The sequence below is a fragment of the Corythoichthys intestinalis genome, chromosome 9 (genome assembly GCF_030265065.1).
Source record: "Corythoichthys intestinalis isolate RoL2023-P3 chromosome 9, ASM3026506v1, whole genome shotgun sequence".
In the NCBI taxonomy this organism is placed as follows: Eukaryota; Metazoa; Chordata; class Actinopteri; order Syngnathiformes; family Syngnathidae; genus Corythoichthys; species Corythoichthys intestinalis.
Genome location: NC_080403.1, coordinates 37,645,478 through 37,669,169, shown reverse-complemented (window position 1 = coordinate 37,669,169; position 23,692 = coordinate 37,645,478). Strand labels below are relative to the sequence as shown.

The 23,692-nt window shown below is 38.3% G+C and overlaps 1 protein-coding gene across 7 annotated transcripts in view; it reads left to right on the top strand.

Annotated features, from left to right (window-relative positions):
* Positions 1-3,755: 3,755 nt before the first annotated feature.
* Positions 3,756-23,692, top strand: part of cast (calpastatin) — a 91,140-nt gene continuing 71,203 nt past the window's right edge. For 2 of the 7 annotated variants that reach the window (XM_057845403.1, XM_057845398.1), the window contains exon 1: positions 3,757-4,115. In XM_057845403.1, coding sequence (XP_057701386.1) covers positions 4,059-4,115 — 57 coding nt within the window. In that variant the 5' untranslated portion in view covers positions 3,757-4,058. Of the gene's footprint in view, positions 4,116-6,525; positions 6,691-23,692 lie in introns of those variants that run through there. The other 5 variants (XM_057845404.1, XM_057845400.1, XM_057845390.1 and 2 more) reach the window with 4 other exon arrangements.

Here is a 23,692-nt window from a genome sequence, read left to right as displayed (position 1 = left end):
AGAGAAGAATGAGCCAAGATTAGTCCTGATCGATGTGCCTGACTGATCTGCAGCTACAGGAAGCGTCTGTTTGAAGTTATCGCTGCCAAAGGGCACAAAATATTGAATGTGATGGTTCACTTACTTATTTTTCCTCCTTCTGTCATTGTTTGCATACTATCCTCCTTAAAATATGAAAACCTATCAATGTTTGGGTGGTTTTAGGTAAAGCAGACACTGTTTTTTCATCTGTGTGATTTTGACAAAGGTCAGATCACATTTGATGGTGATTCTATGCAGAAATGTGAGGAATTCCAAAAGATACTTTTTCATACCACTGTACTGTAAGTCAGTGAGAGCATGAGAGCATATCAGAATTTTTCAGAATTGATGATCTTTATGCTCATTGTTTGCAACTTTGCATCAACAAATCACCCTATATGTTGGGTTATGCAGATTTTTTTTTTTTTTTGGTTTAGAGTGACAATATACTGTATGCGTCATCAGAAAATTTCATCATTCGTACTGCTTATGTACTTGCTTCAGCAGTGATCTGCATAAATAATGCACAATGTGGGGGATAAGTCCTGATGAGAACAGAGAAAGTGATTAGACATACTGTACTTGAGTGAAGAGTGCTATAGTCTTTCTTCTCTCAGTATTCTTCAACCCTGCAATTTAGGTTTACCAAAGACTTTAAATTGTCTATAGGTGTGCCTGGTAGATGGAAACCAGTCCTGGGTGTCCCCTCTAATGTGGAATTATTGTGTGGAAAAATAACAGTGTTTAGACATTGGTTTCACTCTTCCTTTGTGGCCAAAGATGTACAATGTTAATGTCATGTGTCATCATCAGTTGATGTAGCAGAAATGTCAGTTCGATGTAATCTAAGTTGGCATATAGGAGAAGGAAATGAGACACCGATGTGGCACAATGCATATGGTTATCAAGAAGTATGAAGGTCAGATGGTCGGTTTGGGGTATTGGAATTGCTGTCGCTCCAATGTCATGTGCATTTGAAAGCATAAAACAAGTGCAAGGCTTTTTATGTGTTCACTTAGCTTTTTATGACACCATATACTGTACTGTATATGCATCAACTCCACTTGCCACACTGCTGGCCAAAAGTATTGGCAACCCTGCAATTCTGTCAGATAATGCTCAATTTCTCCCAGAAAATGATTGCAATTACAAATGCTTTGGTAGTAATACCTTCATTTATTTTTCTTGCAATGAAAAAACACAAAAGAGAATGGAAAAAACATTTTTAGATCATTATCATTTACACAAAACTCCAAAAATGGGCCGGACAAAAGTATTGGCACCCGTTGAAAAAATCATGTGATGCTTCTCTAATTTGTGTAATTAACAGTACCTGTTACTTACCTGTGGCACATAACAGGTGGTGGCAATAACTAAATCCCACTTGCAGCAGGTTAAAATGGATTAAAGTTGACTCAACCTCTGTCCTGTGTCCATGTGTGTAACACATTGAGCATTGAGAAAAGAAAGAAGACCAAAGAACTCTCTGAAGACTTGAGAAGCAAAATTGTGAGGAAGCATGAGCAATTTTAAGGCTACAAGTCCATCTCCAAAGACCTGAATGTTCCTTTGTCTACCGTGCGCAGTGTCATCAATAAGTTTAAAGCCCATGGCACTGTGGCTAACCTCCCTAGATGTGGACCGAAAAGAAAAATTGACGAGAAATTTTAACAAAAGATTGTGCGGATGGGGGATAAAGAAACTCGACTAACATCCAAACAAGTTCAAGGTGCCCTGCAGTCCGAGGATACAACAGTGTCAACCCTTACTATCCGTCGGCATCTGAATGAAAAGGGACTTGATGGTAGGATACTCAGGAAGACCCGACTTCTGACCCACAGACATATTAAAGCCAGGCTGGAGTTTGCCAAAACTTACCTGATAATGCCAAAGATGTTTTGGGAGAATGTTCTCTGGTCAGTTGAAACAAAAGTAGAGCTTTTTGGGAAAAGGCATCAACATGGACTTTACAGGAAAAAAACAACGCCTTCAAAGAAAAGAACACGGTCCCCACAGTCAAACATGGCGGAGGTTCCCTGATGTTTTGGGGTTGCTTTGCTACCTCTGGCACTGGACCGCTGGACCGTGTGCATGGCATTATGAAGTCTAAAGACTACCAACACATTTTGCAGCATCGAGAGAAAGCACTGGAGACTTCTAAAGTGACCAGCAATGAGTATGTCAACATAAAAAAAAAATTAAAATAAATAAAAAACAATGAAACAAGTACATATGTAAAGTACGATACCTCACAATCAGTGTTGTTAATCACGGTGTTAGATTTTTTTTTTTTCACGGTTTATTTCTTCAGTAGTGAGTAATATAATTAATTACTTTTCTCATCTTGGCAACGCCGTGACCGTTACTGAGGCGGGAAAGGCGCGCGTTACTATGCGTTGCGATGTTGGTTGACTGACACGATAAAAGTCTGAAAAAGACGGACTTACGGAGACGAGAGAGCAGAGCAGGAGTGGGGAGGAGGCAAGGGAATGTGACGCTGTTGCAAACGCGATGCTACTATGCTAGGTGGCTCCAATAATACCTGATTGTAGCCGATAGCCTACAAACTACGGCCACATGAGGCTTCGGTAGATATCACGTATATACAGAAATAGATGCAAATGACAGACACGGCTGCATTAGCAACATGTATAATAAAGATTAGATGCGTTAGTAAACAGCCGCCATCTTAGAGCAGTAGCCTTCTCAGGAAGGTTCTGTTGTAGAGAACCTTCCTAGTGAACCTAAGTAACTTTTTATCTCAAATGCTCCAAAATTGGCAAAACCTTGACTAAATCCATCTTTAAATGATGAAATAGTTGTAAAACTTACACATGTCAAAAGTAGACAGAAGGGAACTAATTCAATAAAGGGAGCAATTTTAACAACTTTAACGGTTGATTCACAACATTAAATGACTTCCACACATAGCAAAGGTTACTATCTAGTTATCGCAATATCCGCAATACCCCTGTGTCTAGTTAAGTTTAGGGTAAAGAATTGGGCTAGGGCCAATTGTCCCAAAAAACACCTTTAAACTTCACAGTGTGTGACCTTTTTTTTTTTTTTTTTTTTTGGGAGAAAAAACAACAACGTGAAAATTATCACCAGTTACTTTGCCAAGTAACTAATTACTCTTGCATTCAGGTAACTGAGTTACTAACGCAATTACTTTTTGGGAGAAGTAATTTGTAACTGTAATTAATTACTTTTTAAAAGTAAGATTAACAACTCTGCTCACAATAATAACACACAAAATGGATTTAATAACGATGATGATCATGATGCGTTTTAATTCCACTAGAGGGCAGCATTAAACGACTACTGCACAGCTTCACCGGTGGAAACAAAATGACGTAACTATGACTCATCTCGTCCATTGCTTTGGGGCGTGTTATGAAAATACTTTGCTGGCTAAGTTGAAAAAGGATATTGACATACCATTTAACATTCACATACTCTATTTAACGTACTCATGCCCGAGACAGTTTTTAACTTGAAAAAAGAGATGTATTGCTGCGTCTTTACAGAATAGAAGGCAAATTTTAAACGGGAAAATTACCATTTGTTGTATAATTATTTTACATTCAACATCACACTAGAATGCTATTTTCCAAATGTGTTTTCCACCAGCAGAATCTTTCGAATTTCGCTATTTTTTCTTGTTTGTGTAGTTGAATAAAGTTGGGAAAGGGAAAAAACGTGGTTGTGGGTGTGTCCAATAATACTGGCGTTGTTGTGTTTTTCGTCGTGGAGGAAAACAGGGGTTTCAAATGAATCGAATGAAAATCTAAAAATAGAATCATTGTGTTTGTTAAAGTGAAGGCAACCAATGCGTTTCGCTTTATGTCCAACTCAAACCTACCATACACATAAACACAGCTACATTCTGTTTGTGGTAAAACATCTTTAAACCATTCACAAGTCTGACAAAAGTGGTGCCAGCGGGAGGGGCAACTTTTCTTTTCTTTTTCTGCTTCAAGGGACTTTAACGTCCACTTTTGATTGACTGCGCCGAGAAGTGAAACTGTATCAAGATGCCGCACAAGAGGCGAAACCACGACCACCACAAAGACGCAAAAGCCACGACAGAGGTAAGTAAAAGCTGCAAGACACGCTAAAACACGTCGACCTCACCATGGAGGAAGATGCAAACGCAGTTTTTTCCTTAAATGATGTGCATATGGTTGAGTTTGTTGGTAAAAGACAACGTGCTCCAAAGCAGTTTTTGAAAATGTATTTTTTCTTCATTAAAAAAAAAACCAAACCTAAAATCAATATCTCATTGACGGTGTTAGACATCCTTCCAGTTCAAATGGACTGGACGTCCGTCACCGTCAATGACGGACAATGAGTTACAGTGATCCCTCGTTTTTTGCGGTTGATGGGGACCAGAACCCGCCGCGATAAGTGAAAGACCGCAAAGTAGCGCCCCCCCCCCCTCCATTTTGTGTGTGTGTGTGTGTGTTCAATGTAATTATACAGATTTAGCATTGGAAAGAGATACATATATCAAATAAGGCATTTTTTGCATTTTACCCCACAAAGTATAATAATAAAAAAAAAACACCCCCCAACTTTTTTTTTGTTTTTTTTGTGCGTTGAATGTATTTCCTCTGATTTAGCATTGGAAAGCGATACACATAAGACATGTTTTCCCCTTTTTTCCCCAAAGAATAATTTTTAAAAAATCTATATTTTAATAAATGTTTTTAAGCACTTCAAATGTAATGATTATGATAAGTTTTAAACACGTTACTGTCCCACCAAATTATTTTTTAAACAAGAATAAAGTGCTGTACTAGAAAAACGCTTGGCTTTGTCAAATGCTTCATTGAGTGTCTCCACTCCACTGCTCACTTACACACAATGAGTTGCCACAGCAACTGTTTAACAAGTTAAATGATGATTGACGCATGCAGCGCTTCTGAAGTTCTTGACTCTGGCAAGATCAGACGCAAACATCTGTCAACATCATTAACTTTAATAAGCAACTCCAGTGCACGGCCTGACGAACAAAGAGCAGGGAGAGGGAGGGAAGGCGGGAGGGAGAGTGAGACTACGCAATTGGGTTAGGGTTAGGGTCAATTGAAAAAAAATCTGCGATGGACTGAGAGTGCAAAGTCTGAAGCGGGAAGTAGCGAAGGATCACTGTAATAACTGTTATGTTTAATATTGTTATGACAGTGGCTAATTACATGAATAATAAACAAAGACTAGCTCACAAGCGGTGAGTTTATTGAAGGGCTGCAGCTATCAATTATTTTAGTAGTCGATTAATCCATCAACTAGTTAGTTTTAATAATCGAGTAATCGGATTAGGAACATTTAATGCGTTGAAGAATAAATTTTAGGAGATGTGAAACAAAGCCTTGCTAAGATTGCAATTGCAAAAGAGCATTAAATACGAATACAAAATAAAAATTCCCGAGTGTTTTTTCAAACTATGCAGGATTGCACTTTCACTTAAAAATAAATTAAGATAGCTTAGCTCAGCCTCAAGGCGTTTAAAAGATATTAAATTAGGATGTAAGTACAACAAAAGAACAATTGGCTAAATTGCAAGGTAAAAGTCTGCTAGCTTGAATGCTTTAAAATTTGTTTTTAATTTCTTTAAAAATATATATTTATTTTTACAGTTCTCTCAACAAATCTTTTAAACATATAGTCCTACAAAAAACGGCTACATATACCTATAAACTACAATAAACAATATCTCAAACAAAAACTTACAGTGCCTTATGTTTGTCTTAACAGCGAGCAGCTGGATTCAGCCATGTTAATTGACTCATGTCCTACTCACTGTTGCCACTAGAGGGCAGTGTATCCACCCAAATCAATAAAACTAAATGCAAACACTTGCATAGCAAAAGTCTGCTAACTTTAATGCTATGAAATGCTTTTTTTTTTTTTTTTTTTTAAATACTCTTAACAAATCGTTCGAACACATGTTCCCACAAAAACAGCTAAATATACCTCTACCCTTAATCAAAAATGCATAAAAAAAACATTAGCTTACGCTGGTCTTAACATGGAGCAGCTGGATTCAGCCATGTTAAATGAGTTATGTCATATTCACTGTTGCCACTAGAGGGCAATGTAGCCACCCAAATCAATAAAACTAAATGCAAACACTTTCAAAACAAACCATTACAACGCCACCCAAATTAAACGACAACTCGAAGCAGCAAAATTTGATTTGAAGCTTTTTCGTAATCAAATTACTCGAGGTAATCGATTAATCGTTGCAGCACTAGATGTGTCCTTTTTTTTTTTTTTAAATGATGAAGTGTTCAAGACTTCTTTGGAATGACTGTCAGGTTTTTGGTCAACCGTGAGGAACTGAGAGGTGGAGCACAAAAAGGTCATACAGTTGTCAACTATTGTTTAGTGGGAGAGGAGGATGTTGTTGGAAAAGAATGATTTTGATGTGACTTGGGCAGTGACTCAAAAGGGAACAGCACAGACAGCTTTGTGTTTTAATTGCCCACAGTCAGTGTGCTGGGAGTGGCATACACACATGTTGGAGTAGAATGAGAAAGTTAGTGTAGTGTAAGAAAAAGAGGTCCACAGGAGTTGTGTTCCAGTGCTGATTTTTCTCAATTCTAGCTGTGTGTTGCCTCCTCTTTCCTCATGGCGTATGCAGCTTTCTACAACTACCAGTATGTTGTGAGTACTGTCCATATTCTTTGAGCCTATTGTCTTGCTTTAAAAACTTGAGAGGAACACACCTTTTTCACTCACTTACTTACTCTGTGCGAGGTTTCTACATCTGATAACCTTTAGGATAAGTATGAATGCACATGATATAGTGTCTAACATTCCAACTTTAGTGTGAATTTTATTTGTATGCAAGGTAGAGCAATAGTGCTTCTTTAAAAAGGCATCTCTCAAGAATGGTGCAAACATTTTGCTAAGACAATATAATCAATTTAAAAACAAACATGAGCTTAACTGTGCGTAGTAAGTTAGTGAACCTGTGAAAGCCATTATTTGTCTGGTGTTAAATGAGTTACAGAGAGAAACAATAGGTCGAAGCACAGCATCCTGTCGCGTTCTGTCAGAATACACTCTCTCACAGTCTGTTGCTAAACAATAATGCTCGAGGACATTTCTGGACCGGGGTTTTTCTTTTCTTTTCTTTTTTTTTTTTTTTGGGGTGTTGCCGTAATTTGCCGAGTTTCAATTTTACACCCCTGTGAATCGAAAGAATAACAAAGCGTCACCAACATAGATGTAATATAGAACATTTTCTAACCTAAGATAAGGCTATAATATGTGCCTTTCATTATCCAGAACGGTATACTACATTTGTTCTGCTTTAAGGAAATCTATGAAACTGCACATAACGATACTGTTTAAATTCAAATTCAGCAAATCCTTACTTATCGTTGTACTACACTGAAGGCGTGCAACTTTAAATTTGATTGAATATACTTACATAATGTAAAACTAAATGAGGCAAAATACACTGGTATTACATATGAAGTTAATTCGTTCCAGGACCGTGTTTTGAAGTTGAAATGGTCATATGTGGAGCAGGATTTTCCAGGATTTTCCCATTAATTCGTTCCACAGCCCAAAAGCCTGCACTAAATCCTCAAATAAGTACTACTTGTACTATTACAAATGGCAAATACACATCGTAATAGAAATAAATTATTAATAAAAACCGGAATAATAAAAACATAATGATAATAATTCCTGTAATAATGTAATGAATCAGGTTCTAATGTGGCGGACGTGTTTTGAGTGCTGTACCTGAACGCACCGCGTCGCTGACGTGACAGAGAGCGGTAGAGGTGCAGTTGAGATTTTACTTTCTCTTTTAATGTTTTGTTGAAAACATCATCAACTGTGGCAGACAGTAGGTGTTTTGTGTTGCACAAGTTCTGAAATAAATGATAAGAAGCTGGCGATTTCTTTGCCGATGTTACCACTATAATAATTGTCACCTCAACTTATAAAGACTGGCAAATGGAGGTCTGAGGAGGACCGTGAAGATCGTAGACATTCTACGGCCGTATTGTTGCGCTAGTTCACGGATGCGCACCCCATGCTCATATTTCTCAATCATTTCCACCTTCATTTCAATGGTTAGCATCACCTTTTTGCTTGTTTCACCACTTGCACTTAACTTCTTGAAACCTGTGTTGATTTCTCTCACAAGAAAGTCCGCCTTGTGTCCGTCTGGGGCGCTGTCATGTCGTCGTATTTCAAGCATGTCGTCGGATGTAGAAACAAATGGCGAGTCAAATTTTACGTCGAATGTCGAAAAGATCGTGTGTCAAAGCAGTTGTATGTCGAGGTACCACTGTACCCATAAAATATACTAAGATTAAGACTGCAATGTGCAACATATAGAATATAGATATCGAGTACATATAATGTGTTTATCAAATTATGTACAGTATGTATGTTATGTATTGATGTCTCTGTACGTACAGAAGGATAGCATTACTGTGTACATACAGTACACACCAAAAGTTTGGCCACACCTCATTCAATGCAAGACAAATGAAGGTCCCAACCCTGTTGATAAAGCAATAAATTCCACCAATCAAGCCTGAAAAGTAGGGGTGTAACGGTACACAAAAATTTCGGTTCGGTACGTACCTCGGTTTTGAGGTCACGGTTCGGTTCATTTTCGGTACAGTAAGAAAACAAAATGCAAAATATAAATGTGCTAGTTGTTTATTACACACCTTTGTGCTTTCAACAATACGAACATTAGCCTATACAAAGCTAGAATTCTGCTCAAAAAGTAGCGGGTATTTAAAGATAATCCAACAACAATTTGCCTTTCAGACCCCGCGTATTGGTCAGCTTTCTTTCTGAAAGAAAGAAGAAAAAAGAAGTCCTGTGCTAAAGAGAAAAGCAATCCCAATGACAAAGATTTCAACATGTATTTTACAAATGAAATGCCTCAATGAATCATTTTTTCCCTTATGAACGGTTTTCAAAAGCTTTATTGGTGGATTTTCTCAAGTTAAAGCGCCACACAGAAATTAATAAATATAATCGTGTAAGCAGGATCTGTGTATTATTCTTATTATTTAATTACAGGTGTTTTAGCTCATTTCAATTTATTGTATTTAAATGGGCTATTATTTATTTTATCAATACGTTTATATTCTACAAATGTGATGTAGTATTCATTTATATTGTATATTTTATTTTGTATAACTTTAGTTCCATGTGAATATTAGTTCCTACTTGTTTTGTTGTGGTAGGAGGGTTTTGTATTGAACACAGGGCCGTGTTGGTTATTATTATAGCAGAGAAGACAGCAGTAAATCAACAAAGACAAGTCAACTGTGCCCCGATCTACCACTCAAGAGATCTGATGGACTCAAAAAGTGGGTTACGATTGCATATTAGTTTGAAAATCGACCGGATCCACCGTATTTTTACACGAGTGACTTCCGGTCTGCCTGATCCTAGCTACCGGTAGTAGTATTGACGCAGGAGCGTCGCGTCTCGCATCAAATAATAAACTCTGCCATTCTTTTCACGTGCGTCGTGTTGAGCCGCTTCTGGGACGCGTCTAACACACGGCCGCACTGCGACTGGTGTGCATTGGCTGATTGACTTCAACGCCTGCGTTTCACTGCGTTCTCGCGGCGGCCACGTTGTCGCGCCGTTGACGTTTCTGGGTTATACTGCCCTACCGTGTTGGTCCTCATTATAGTAGAGAAGACGAAGTAAATATAATCTACACAAAGAAACTGTAACCCGATTGACTCACAGCCTCGAAAAGTAAGGGTTACATTACGTCAGAAACTCGTTTGGTACGCGTCCGTTCCGAACCGAGCACCACGTACCGAAACGGTTTAATACAAATACATGTACCGTTACAGCCTTATTGAAAAGGCATACCTGTCAAGTCAAAAAACATTTTTGGTGACTCCCTCTTGAAGCTCATCAAGAGAATGGAAAGAGTGTAAAAAAGTAATCAGAGCAAAGGGTGGCCACTCTACAGATACTACAATATTATACATGTTTTTAGTTATTTCATCTTTTTTTTTTTTTTTTTTTGTCTAAGTACATATTTCCACTCGTGCTAATTCATAGTTTTATTACCTTCAGTGAGAATTTACAATGTAAATAATCTTGAAAATAAAAAAAAACGCACGAATGAGAAGGTGTGTCCAAACTTTCGGCCTGTACTGTGTGTCTATTCATCCGTCATGTCTATTTATCTTTCGTCCATCATCAGTTCATCTATGCCTTATCTAATGTCAAAAACATGTGAAGAGCATTTGTTTGTCTCCCTCTGCTGCTAGAAGCACTCATGTTGATGAATGATAAATGTGCTCTCCAAAAACAGGTGTGTAAATACGTATGTGCGGGTGCGTAGTTTTAAATTGAGCGCTGTAAAATGGTAGAAATATGAAATGTGTTGGATTCCTTTTGTTACCTCTAAATCATGCACTCTACTGACTCTGAATTGCACAACCTGACACAAGACCCAACGTAGCTCTGTGAATGACACTTTGTCATATTGCAAACTTGTGCAACATGTCTCTGTGACTGAGGTTTTGAGTCATTTAAGTTGTAACACCCAAAACTATGCAGACATCGCAAATTCACTGGATGTGAATGGCACACCCACATTACGAAAAGCCACTCCTGTACAAGAGAAAGCTGTTGATATTCATTCAACCGAGGTGTATGGACAAAAATGCTTCTTAAAACGGCTTGCACAAATTACATTTGCATGAATAAGTAAGGCATTTATTAAAAAAAACTCAGAAATTACTTATACGGTTTGGATATGTAGTGTTAGTACACTTTTATTACACTCATACTTCATTTGAAGTCATTCATATCACTACCGATCCTTTCCAGTTATAATGGATTGGATGATAGCCAAAGAGTTAAGCGATGTGAGATCACAAGTTTTATGAAACTAAAAAATAAAATTCCCAGATCAAAATACTCATGTGCCACACTTACTATACATGAATTTATGCCATCTTTCCCCCCCATTTTCAGTTTTAATTTTATAATGTTTATTTTGAATTATTTATTTTTTTTATAACTGATGGCTTATTTAATTTGCTTTTTTTTTTTTTTTAAACATTTTTTTAATTAATCCCTTTTAAGTAGAAAAATTCCCCCCCAAAAATGGATCCTTCAAATAATTCATTCATTCATTTTATTAAAAAATATTTATATATTTTTTATTGCCCATCGCAAAATTTGTGCAGGCAACACTAATGCTACAAATGGGGGCTGCAAAGTCTTGTCCCGTAAACCACAATTGGCCCTTGAGCCACAGGTTTGAGACCACTGTCCCATGTCCTGTGTGAATGTCAAAAAAAAAAAAAAAAAATTGTGCACGAAACTGTTCCGTTCAGATCTTTTTTCTAACAATGTGTGAATACTGAGCTAAAAAATAAGTTAACACACCCCTGTTCAAATACCAGAGTTTTGTGATATAAAAATGGATTCAGATTCAGGGATGTATTTGTCATTGACACCAGCTCTAACAAGATGAATAGATGACAACGAAATTCCGTTCGATGAGTGACCATCGGGCCGCTACAGACGTTCCGCTCCGCCAACTTCTCTATCTTATCCAGAAATTACAGAGCAAGTTACAAGTAGAGCAGTTACAGAAGTTACAGTACACACACACACACACATATCATACAACATAGCATGGCTATGACACGACGCACAGGTCACGTGCAGGGATTTTTTTGTACGAAAAAAAAGGAGAACTACCAGACATGGTTGGAGTAAGGGAGGGGGTCAGTGATAGTAAGAAAAAGGTAGTGGCGGACTGGAGGGGGGGGGGGGTTGTGTGTGAGTTAGTGTATTCACAAGTGTATCAGTATGTGTACGTGTCTGTAGACAAAATAAGAGTCGCAGGGCCCTGAGACCGGCCTTGGGAAGAGAATCAAGGCAAGGGATAGGGCCATTTGCGCAGCTCTCTCCAGGAGAAGGGAGGGGTGGGATAAGGGTGTTCAGGAAAGGAAAATTATAATCGCATTAAGTAGGGGTGCAACGGTTCAGTTAGCCCACGGTTCGGTTTGAACCTCTGTTTTAGGATCACGGTTTCGGTTCGGTTTTGGTTTGCGTTTTTTTTTTTTTTAAACTTCCTTTATTTTGCTTTTTAAAAAAATGAAATAAACACTTAAAATGTAAACATTTTCGACTGTTAAAATGCCTCTTAGCTCTTTGGCTAGTGTAGTTACTGACTACTGAAATACACAGTAGTAAAACAGTTACTTGGCAAAGTGGTGATACCTTTCATGTTTTCTTTTTTTTTTTCATTAAAAACAAACAAAAAAACAAATAAACAAACCCAAAAACATAGTAAACTTTTCTATGTTTGGTGGTCATTTAATGTTGTGAATCAACCGTTAAAGTTGATAAAATTGCTCCGGTTTTTGCATGAGTTCTCTTCTGTCTACTTTCGACATGTGAAAATTTTAAAACTGTTTCATCCTTTAAAGATAGACTCAAGTCAAGATTTTGCCGATTTAGGAGTATTTTAAATAAAAAGTTGCTTAGGTTCGCTCGTAAGGTTTACTACAACAGAGCCTTTCTGAAAAGTTTACTGCTCTAAAATGGCGGCTGTTTACTAACGCTACCGAGTCTGTCATTTCGCATGTAGTTCTATATGCATGAGATATCTAGGCGTAGATTGTATGTTGTCGGCTAAGTCAGGTAATATTGGAGCCACCTAGCCTAGCATTGCGTTTGCTACAGCGTCTCAACAAACACTCTTCCCTCTCCGAATCTCTGACTTTTCTCGCGTCATTCAACCAACGCATTGTCTCGTTGCAGAAACGGTGACCAAATTCGAACGGATGAAAAAAAAAAACGGAATGTAGAAAAACATGCAGATTTTGAACGTAACGTACGGCGTACACATTTAAAAATGAGTGCTCACTTGTACAAATTACGACGAGACCGTACAATTTGACAGGTATGAATTATAGTGGACCGTCACAGTTAGGTAGTAGCACTCTGTAGCACGGGACGTCCAACTTCCAACTATCAGTGGTCAGGGCGAAACTGTGTGCTTTAGCGAAATCATCTTCGATGGCTTTGCGTGCCATTTCATAAATGTCGGGGATTACGTTGTTGGAGAAATATATCTGCGAGGGAACAATGTAACGCGGGTCAAGCGTTGCAAATAAATTAACGAAGCCCGCCGTGTGTTTTCACTGGTGTCATCTTCGGGGTTGTCCTACCCTGAGAAAGTGATATCTGTGGGTGATGCAGGCTGAGGTGCCGGAGTCATGTTATAAAAGTGTTGCCATTAGCGTGGGGAACAAGCGCTGAGCAATGCTTGCAATTTTTTTTTTTCTTCAATATTTTCTCTCCCTCCCCATTGTAGTCCACGGGGAAACCAAAATGTTGCCACACCGCAGATTTGAAAGAAGCCGGTGCTTCCTCAAAATTCGGTCTCTCCACTCCTCCGCTCACCATAGCAATTTGTTTTCTTTCTTGTTTCACTTTCACTTCGCTCGTAAGTGAGAGAGGGCGTTACTCAGCTTCTACACAGGTGCTTGACAGCGATCCGACATTTACTTGCGGGGCGGGAATTTCTCCACAGCGGTGCTTCACGTCACACACAGGCACACAGAGCTCGATCAATTCATTCCACAAGCGTTCGGAATACATTCATTGCAAAACCGAAAAGGCGCGATTCATAAAGGCGTATTGAACCGTACAGGGCGAACCGTATGGTTCGGCTTTGAACCGCAAACCGTTGCACTGCTAGTATTAAGCCAAATAAGTAATTTAATATGTCCAAATACAGTTGGTCTTCAGTCAAATTTGCGCTCCCAAGGGCATAGGTGAGACCTCAGGTCCCTTAAGTCATTGCCAATAGTCGTGGTCTGCCTCGACAGTTCCGTCATCTGGCGCAAGGGAGAATCAACTTTTCTCCATCCTTCCTCGGACCGAACCGTGAGTCCACGGAACCAGTTCTCGATCCGAGCCTCGACACGGTCTTCCAATGCCTTGAATCACACCGTTTGATCCATGGTCAATTTGTTGATTTCCTTGAAAGCTGCCGTCTTGGAAACTTTCCGATAGAGCAGGGCACCTCCTAAGCCAGCCAGAAGGAACCCCATGACCGTCACGCCAAACAGCCAAATATCCTCGACATCTTCCACAGATAAGACAGTAAGACACGCTGGCTTCCAGTGATCCCATGAATCTCTCACGTGTCCAGCGGCGAAGGTACCATCTGGGCAGGACGGCTCTTCTGGTGCACCGTGTCTTGTTGAAAAAAATCTTGTCAATTGCACTGAAAGACCAACTAATCAGATCCATTTTCGTATGAGAGACCGGCAACAGTTGATCCACAGAGGACATACAAAAAAAAAGCAGACAGACTAGACTGACGAAGAGAGCAGCAGGAGCAGGGAGGAGACACGTCTGCCCCCGTCGAAGGCAGGAAGAAGATAACTGACCAAGACAAATTATTGATCCATCCAAATAACAAAATCCAGCTTCGTGCTGTTAACAATGCTACACATAGTGATAATGTGTTAAAGACGGCTTCTATAAAAAGAATAACCGCATCGCCAGGGGAATCCTGTTACATGCCTTTGTGGTGCAATCAATGGCGGACTTGGCAATTTTGGGGCCTAAGGCGAACATATCCAGGGGCCCTCTTCATGGGTCAGGGGTTAAAAAGGTGAGAAGGGTGTGGAGGAAATATGTCCCGGTACACTAGGGCTGTCCTAAACGACAAATTTTCTCCTGACTAGTCAGCTGACTAGTTTTACGATTAGTCGACTAATCTAATAATTTTCTTTTTTTGTTGTTTTTTTTTTTTTTTGTAATTTAGCAATGAAATTCTTCTTGATGCTTATTAATTCACAAAACCATTTTGGAACACTTAACTTCTTTATTAAAGTACAAATAATCATGTAAATAACAATAATCACTAACAATGAGGTTAAATGCTGATAGCATTTACTAGTGCAAAAGAATGGAAAGTAAACAGATTCAGAACACTGACTTTGCCCTTCCAACATTATTCCAAACAATTCTTAAAAACAAATCTAGCATTATTAATTAGGGCTGTCAAAATTAGCGCGTTAACGGGCGTTAATTAATTTTTTAAATTAATCACGTTAAAATATTTGACGCAATTAACGCACTAGGCCTGCTCAGACAGATTTAAATGTCAGTACAGTGAAAGGCCAACTTGTTAATTGTGTTTTATGGAGTTTTTCCGCCCTCTTTTTAACTCATTTCAGTCTGGATTTCGACCACAACACAGCACCGAGACTGTGCTTATCAAAGTCCTAAATGATATTCGTCGGAATACCGATGCAGGCAAATCATCTGTTCTGCTACTATTGGATCTCAGCGCCGCATTTGACACGGTTGATCACAACATACTACTCAGCAGATTGGAACAGTGGGTAGGGCTTACTGACACTATTCTTCAGTGGTTCACATCCTATTTACATGATAGGGATTTCTTTGTGTCAATCGGAAACCATCAGTCAGAACGAACCAAATTCACGTGTGGAGTCCCTCAAGGGTCAATTCTTGGACCACTCTTATTTAACATCTATATGCTTCCGTTAGCTCAGATAATGGAACAGTATGACATCTCCTATCACGCCTATGCAGACGACACACAACTGTACATTTCTGTGTCCCCACATGATTATAGTCCCTTAGTCACCCTGAGCAAATGCATTCATCAAATCAATGAATGGATGTGCCAGAATTTTCTCCAGTTAAATGTGTAGAAGACAGAGGTGATCATTTTTGGGCGAAAAAAGGAAAGGTCAAAGATAAGCAGCCAACTTAGCACAATGTCACTTACAGCTACAAATCAAGTCAGAAACCTTGGCGTAATTATTGACTCAGACCTAAAATTTGATAGCCATTTAAAGTCCGTCACTAAATCCGCTTATTACCACCTAAAAAATATAACCAGAATTAAGGGGCTTCTGACTCAACAAGACATGGAAAAACTTATGCATGCATTCATTTTCAGCAGATTGGACTATTGCAACGGTATATTTACAGGTCTTGATAAAAAATCAGTCAGGAAGTTGCAGCTGGTACAGAATGCTGCAGCCAGTCCTCACAAATACAAGGAAGCTGGACCACATTACACCAGTTTTGAAATCGCTACACTGGCTTCCAGTAAGTCAAAGGATAGACTATAAAATACTACTGCTCGTCTACAAAACACTTAATGGCCTTGGACCAAAATACATGCTTGACTTGTTAGAGTCCTATGAGACATCTAGACCCCTAAGGTCGTCTGGAACCGGTCTTCTGCATGTTCCAAGAACAAGAACCAAGCAGGGTGAGGCAGCATTTAGTTATTATGCTCCTCACCTCTGGAACAAGTTACCCGAACGTCTGAAGTATGCTCAAACTGTTAGCTCTTTTAAATCAGGGCTAAAAACGCTTTTGTTTAGCACTGCATATCTATAACTGTCTATATATTTCAATCTACCTGCTTTCTATTCCTCTTGTTTTTATCTCCATTGCTGATTTCAATTATTATTAGTAGTAGTAGTTTTTGTTTTATTTTTATTTTATTTATTTATTTTTATTCTGTGATTAAATGCGATCTTTTGTCTTCGTTTCTACGTTGTGTTGATTTAAATGTGATTTTTATGATCTTCATGTGATGTAAAGCACTTTGAATTGCCTTGTGTTGAATTGTGCTATATAAATAAATTTGCCTTGCCTTGCCTTGCTGGCGCTTGGGTGTGACTTGCATATGTTATGTGGCGTAAGGTCGCCCTCTGCTGGCGATTCAGTGCAGCTGATTATTTGGGTTTCGGCGCGCTTTTCTGATGTGATTACAGGTATATGTCGACGCGAACTCACACTAATAGACAGTGCTATTCAGACCAGCTAACGTCCGCATCCAGTATTCAGTGGCAGTTCTCATAGCCCCATCACACTGTTTGTGTCTAATACGTGCATCGCTTGTGAGTTATATTCCTCCTTTGTTTATATTCATGAGCATTAGATAGTTATAGATGATGTGTATTTGAATTTGTTCACATATATGGTGAAATGCAGTTACATTGTTAGATGCTTGTGAGCTAATTGGCTAGTGCTACTGCTCAAATGGACACGTGTGTGTACATTTTATGTTATTTTGTGATTTATGCAAGTTATTGACACATTGCCTTGTTATTTTCAGTTTTACAAAAATAAAAGAAACGTGCTCCTGTCAAAAAGAGATGACTTCAGTCAAGCCCATGCAACTTTGCCACACCGTCTGATTTCTTTTTGGAACTTATGTTCGCTATCTGTCAATTTGTGTACTCACACACATTGAGGACAGAATAGGGCTACTAGTTTATTTTTTGATTGAAAATTTTACAAATTTTATTAAAACGAAAACATTAAGAGGCGTTTTAATATAACATTTCTATAACTTGTACTAATATTCATCTTTTAAGAACTACAAGTCTTTCTATCCATGGATCACTTTAACAGAATGTTAATAATGTTAATGCCATCTTGTTGATTTATTGTTATAATAAACAAATACAGTCCTTATGTACCGTATGTTGAATGTATATATCCATCTTGTCTTATCTTTCCATTCCAACAATAATTTACAGAAAAATATGGCATATTTTATAGATGGTTTGAATTGCAATTAATTGCGATTAATTACGATTAATTAATTTTTAAGCTGTAATTAACTCGATTAAAAATTTTAATCGTTTGACAGCCCTAATTATTATAGTATACTAGTGTATATAATAGCAGTATAATAATTATTCACTGCCAATCATATTTGTCATAAAGAGTGTCATTTGAAAGCTATTCTTAGTGTAGAATCTGTATTCTGTAGTATTTACTCAACATATTATAATATTAATTCTGAAGTATGTGGGATTAACTCCAGAAATCGTTATTTATATGACAAACATGACATGCTTTTATTTTGAAATGTTCACCGGAGGTATGTTGGAAAAACCGCTAACCGAAACCTTTAAAAACATTCTTCGTCATTGCTTGTGGTGTCACTAATAGATTTAATTTTTTTTCGTTAGAAAATGCTGTTAACCAGCTGTTGAGTGTTATTGTATGACTGATTGGAACTGTACTGCATTGTTTCGCCACAGGGTGTGCTGTCGTGTATTTTATGTTCGGTGTAAAGAGAAGAAGAAAGTTAAAAGAGGCCTGTTCTCAACTTCTCCCTCACTGCACTTTGGCTCTCATGGAGAGCACGTTCGCTCATGTGTTCGAAATACCCGATAGCCGACGTGCAAAGTAGCAAGTGAGCTGTAAAAATAGCAAGCTTAGTGGCGTGAAAAACGCGGGAGAGCTAAGTGACGCTAACGAACAGCTAAGGGGAGCTAAGCGATGCTAAACGGAGCTAAGCGGAGCTAAACTGTGCTAAATGAAGCGAAGCGACTGATACTCTGTCATCATGGAACAGTCCATTGTAGAGTGTGTGTGTGGGGGAGAGATGATATAAATGCAGCATTCAAATGGCTTTCTTTTTTGTTTTGTTATTTGTTTGTTTAGTATGCTGACATAATTATACATGACGGGTGCTGCTGGCTCCGGTGGCCAAAGCTCTTGCTTGTTGGGGCAAGGGCAGCTGGTTGGGGGCCCCCTACTGGTTGGGGGCCTAAGGCGATCGCCTACTTCGCCTGAATAGTAGATCCGCCTATGGGTGCAATACACAACAGTACACAGTATTATGATGACAAAAATGGCAATGCCAAGAATGCATTTAATTTTCTCTTCTCCTAAACGCGCCGATCACAATAAATCTACATGACAGATAGTGAGTAACCACAGCTTTCGTTCGAATTGTCTCCCACAGTACATCAGCTAGTTTGACAGGCTGGTTGAAACTTCACACTGCAAATAGTCTGATTGTCTACATGACAGGGAGTGTGTCATGTGTGTCAAGAGAAAGACAAATGAGTTGAAACATGACATGTAGTGACATGTTCTCTACATGCTTTTTCTTCTTGAAATAAGGGACACCAGTCCCCAAGCTCAACGTTGACACACTGGCTTTTGAAAATCCTGGAATAATATTAAATATATAGTGTAGTATATAGATTTACTATGATCATTTTGTGCTTATATGGCCTTTTGCAATATACAGCAGTATTCCACCAGAATAGCGGTCAGCCTGGGTCTTGCGTTCCAGCTACATATCACAGAGTGCAATAACACTGACTCATTTATATTTGGCACCCATAACCTGTTATGCTGTATGTGGTAAGCAGGCCCTGGACTTGAGGGTTCACTGACCAGTTGATCTTGTTATCACAAACAGGAGCAGCAAGTTTTAAAGGCATTAATAATGCAGACCACATACCAGTTCTATCTCGATGACTCATGCATAGGCTCCACCAATTGTGTACACACTCCACCCAAGTATGGCCCGAAGAGGCACACAATGTGCATGAATGCAGACTTTGCACTCAAAAGTTACTTTAGGTGACAAGTTAAAATAATAGCTTCAAAATCCCTCCTACATTTTTGTCTTTGTGCGAGTGTTAAAGGAAGAATATTAACTACAGCTCTTTTATTGGATTGTATTTGTTAAAAAGGTTTATGTTTAGAAGCTATGAACACCCCTCATGTAGTTAATGTGCCCGCTAAATTACTTTACTGAGTTCATAACATTAGTATAGTGTTATAAATGCATATAATTTGTCTAAAACTTGTATTTCTAAATAAACAATACGTATATTAGAGCTGAAACGAATACTCGAGTAACTTGAGTTTAAAATTTGATCCGAGTAATTTTATTCACCTCGAGGAATCGTTTAATTTTGCCAGCTCTAAGCATCACGTTTTGCCCGGACTACTTTTAATGCGGGACAACGCGCTGACGTCACGTGCATAGAAGAAGCAATAATTTTTTTTTTTTTTAAACTACAAACTACGCCGACGTTGCTAAAAACTACGCCCCCATGATGCTAGTGTGTTAGCAGGTAGTGTCCGATGCGTCTCAAAGATATCACATGCATTTAGGACTAGATGCGAAATGACAGACTCGGCCGCGTCTGGGCAGCGATAGTAAACAACCGCCATCTTTAGGCAGTAGACTTCTCAGCGCTAATAAATAAAACGTTACTGTCACTCGCTCACGTAACATTAGCCCTTCGGAGGGCTAGGTTTCTATTGATTATGACCACTGTTGATGCGTGGCTAATGTGTCTTACATACAGGCTTTATTTAATCTGTAAAAACACAGCGCTGTAGAGTGATGAGGGTGTCAAATTAAAACATAATAAAGCTAACTGTCAGTTTTAGCTCAGTAGTCATTGGTGAATAGAACACCAAGTAGCACTGGTCCCTAAAGTGATCCAATACAGCAGGTATCATACATTTATTTTGAACACTGCAAAAACTCAAAATCCTATCAGTACTTACAGTTTAGACTAACTTAAAACTTGACTAGAACTTAAAAATAGCTTGACACAAATGGAAATTAAATTGAAACACGTGGGAAAGCCACGTAGCTTTCAAGTGATGTGTGTTACCAAGCGTAATTACATTTTTAGGTAAGAAATGTTTTTTTTTTTTTTTTTTTTTTTTATAAGATCTAGAAGTTTTTGGAGTGAAAGCAGTGATTTTTTTTTTCCAGTCACATCTGAGATGCAATTGCTGGCTGTTTTCAACTAGGTATGTGCCGGTTACCGGTTTCACGGTTTACCGTGGTGTGAAAACGTCACGGTTTCAAAACCACTAAAATTTTCCGTCAGACCGTAGTACGGTATTCGCTAATTTTCATGTGTCAAAAATGCAGCCAGAAGTGGCTTGGCGCAGCAGCACTCAGCCCCTCCCGTTTGTTGCTGCGTGTGAAAGTGACGCTATCGGCTTGACAGCCAGTGAACCCAAAAACAAATAATCCAAACATAAGGCGTACTTTTCTTCAATTTATTGAGCTCTCAGATCATGGTAAGTGGAATATACAAAATTAATACATTTAAAACGTTGTACAATTGTATTTTTCCATGTGTGAGTAGCATCAACAGCTTAGCACCATGAAAAGTTCGCCAAAAACAAAACACACAATTTCCTTTCAAATTCAATATACAAACTAACTCAAAGCTTACAAAGACGAATGTTAGCCTAGGCTTAGCTGGGGGAGCAACTTCGTCGAGTGTTACAGCCGCAGAGTGAGAAAACCAGCTTGATTCGCTTGAATGAAAAGGAAAAGGGGATAGCATCAAAGATCGCTAATAATGAAAGATGCTCTTGCCCTAAGCACAAATCCACGTTCGCTGGATCAAGGAGAGGTCTTACTCCCAATGTTTTTTTTTACTTCTTTGTTTAGATGAAACCTTTCCACAACAATATTTACACTTTAAACTAACTTATACATTTTTAACTTATGAACTTATGAATTCTTTGTTTTTTAACACATAGGCGTGACATGTATAACTAGAGCTGACACAGTGGCTGAAACTTCACTTGAGCTTTTCCACCCTCAAAAAAAAGTCATGCAGTAAAATAAAAAAAAAAATATTCAGAAGTGTTTTTACTTTTTTTATGGAAATTGTTTTGTTCTTGCTCTAATCTTGAGCAACTTGAGCTGTGGCTGTGGGTATAGTCTATAAGTTATATTTATTTCAATTTTATTTGAAATATTTGTTTTTTTATTGATAATTTATTTTAACAATATATTCATGTTCCAGTTTGCAACGTTGCAATGTTCTGAATTTTTTTTAAAAGTCCTGTTCAATGGAAAAAAAATATTTTTAACCCATACATCTCAAAATAACACATTTTGGAGCTATAATTGCAATACCGTGATACCGTGAAACCGCGGTATTTTTGCCCACGGTTATCGTACCGTCAAAATCTCATACCGGCACATGCCTATTTTCAACAATGTACATCGAAAATAAAGACATTGATTGACTGAAAATGGTTCAATATTGGATTAAATGTCTTTTTTTCTCATGTATATTTATAATTGCTCTCTACCTAAAAAAAATTTTTTTATCCGATTACTCGATTAATCGAGAGAATTTTCAGTCGATTACTCGATTACTAAAATATTCGATAGCTGCAGCCCTAACGTATATGATTAATAACTTTAGTGACCTAATATATATATACAGTAATTTTCTGACTATAAACTGCTACTTTTTTCCTTTATTTGGAATCCGCGGCTTGTAGTCCAGTGGGGTTTATTTTTTGATCTGAGTTAATGAGTAACACCTTTTTTTGACAGCGGCGTCATAATTCTGTCATAAGTCTGTCATAATTATGACATGATACTGTCATGGGGATTAAAGGGGACGTTCAGAATTTTTGACATCAGGCTTAATCTTCGAGTTAGTGAGGGTTTCATTAGTCGGTGGAGTTGATTTCAACAAATTCCATTTAGTTTGTTAGTTATTTGTTAGTTTCAGGGTTCTGGAGTGGCTAAGCTAGCGCGAGTCAATTGGGCCATCTTGGCATGCCACCAAAAAACAACAAATGCACACATGAAAATCATCGATGACCAATGCAATCAATAGTGTTGTCTATGTTTTCAGGATAAAGTTTTTAAAACTTACCATTGCATGTCAATAATTGCAGTATGAACAGCAACATTTGTAATCCAGAAGCTCAACAGAGAAGCTGGGCGGAGTGATATCAAATAGTTTTTTTTCACCGCTGATTTTTTATGTCGTAGCCAGCAGCAAGTAACCAGTTTATATTGTTCCTCATTCTTCATAGGGAATTTGTGGAAACTTTCCTTTGCCCATTTCTTCTGTCTGTTTCCACAGCCTATAAGTGCACATTTTGCCATTTTGCCGGCCTTCAGTTAACTCAGCAGACTGTTGCTGCATTCGAGGAAGGTGGGAAGTCAGAGTTTCCAACCTACGATCTGGAAAAATATCATTGGAACACCTCCATTTTTTGATCACTTACGAGAAGGCAGGTTTGCTGGAGGTCAAAATGTCTTCTAATGGCCATCAGCCATCTTCGCTTGGAACGCTTTGAGGTCGCAACTGGTACCCTCCGCGTGGGATAAGTTCGACTTCCAACCTTTCTCGAATGCAGCGTGAGCATGAGTGGCTGAAGCACTCCTCTCTGTTGTGGTCGGAGTACGTATATTTAAAAAAAAAAAAAAGTCCTGCAGAATAAAATATATTACAACAGTTTGGTGTGACATTGTTTTGGCCGCATGGGTGTTTTGGAACAATGATCTGTGTGTTGGATTTATTTGACTATGTTGGCTCTGTTCGTAGATCTGTATAGTTTTTTATTGGCATGCTAGGAAGGTGCCATTGACTCGCGCTAGCTTAGCCACTCCAGAGCCCTGAAACTAACAAATAACTTGCAAAATGCACAGAATTTGTTGAAATCAACTCCACTAATTTAACCTCCGCTAACTCGAAGATTAAGCCTAATATCAAAAATTCTGAACTACCACTTTAATGAATGCTTATGACAGATGTCATTAATGCTCATGACAGTCTCATGTCATATTTATGACGGTCTGATGACAGTCTTATGACGCTACTTTCAAATAAAGTAGGCCTGCAGATATTGATTGTTTTAGTACTCGATAAATTGGTGAACTTGTTAGTTTGAATAATCGAGTAATCGGATAAGGAACATAGAAAATTTAAATACCTGAGCTAAGCCTCAAACGGTATAAATAAAAAAATTACATCGGAATCTAAGTACAACAAAAGAACAATTGGCTAACTCACATCAC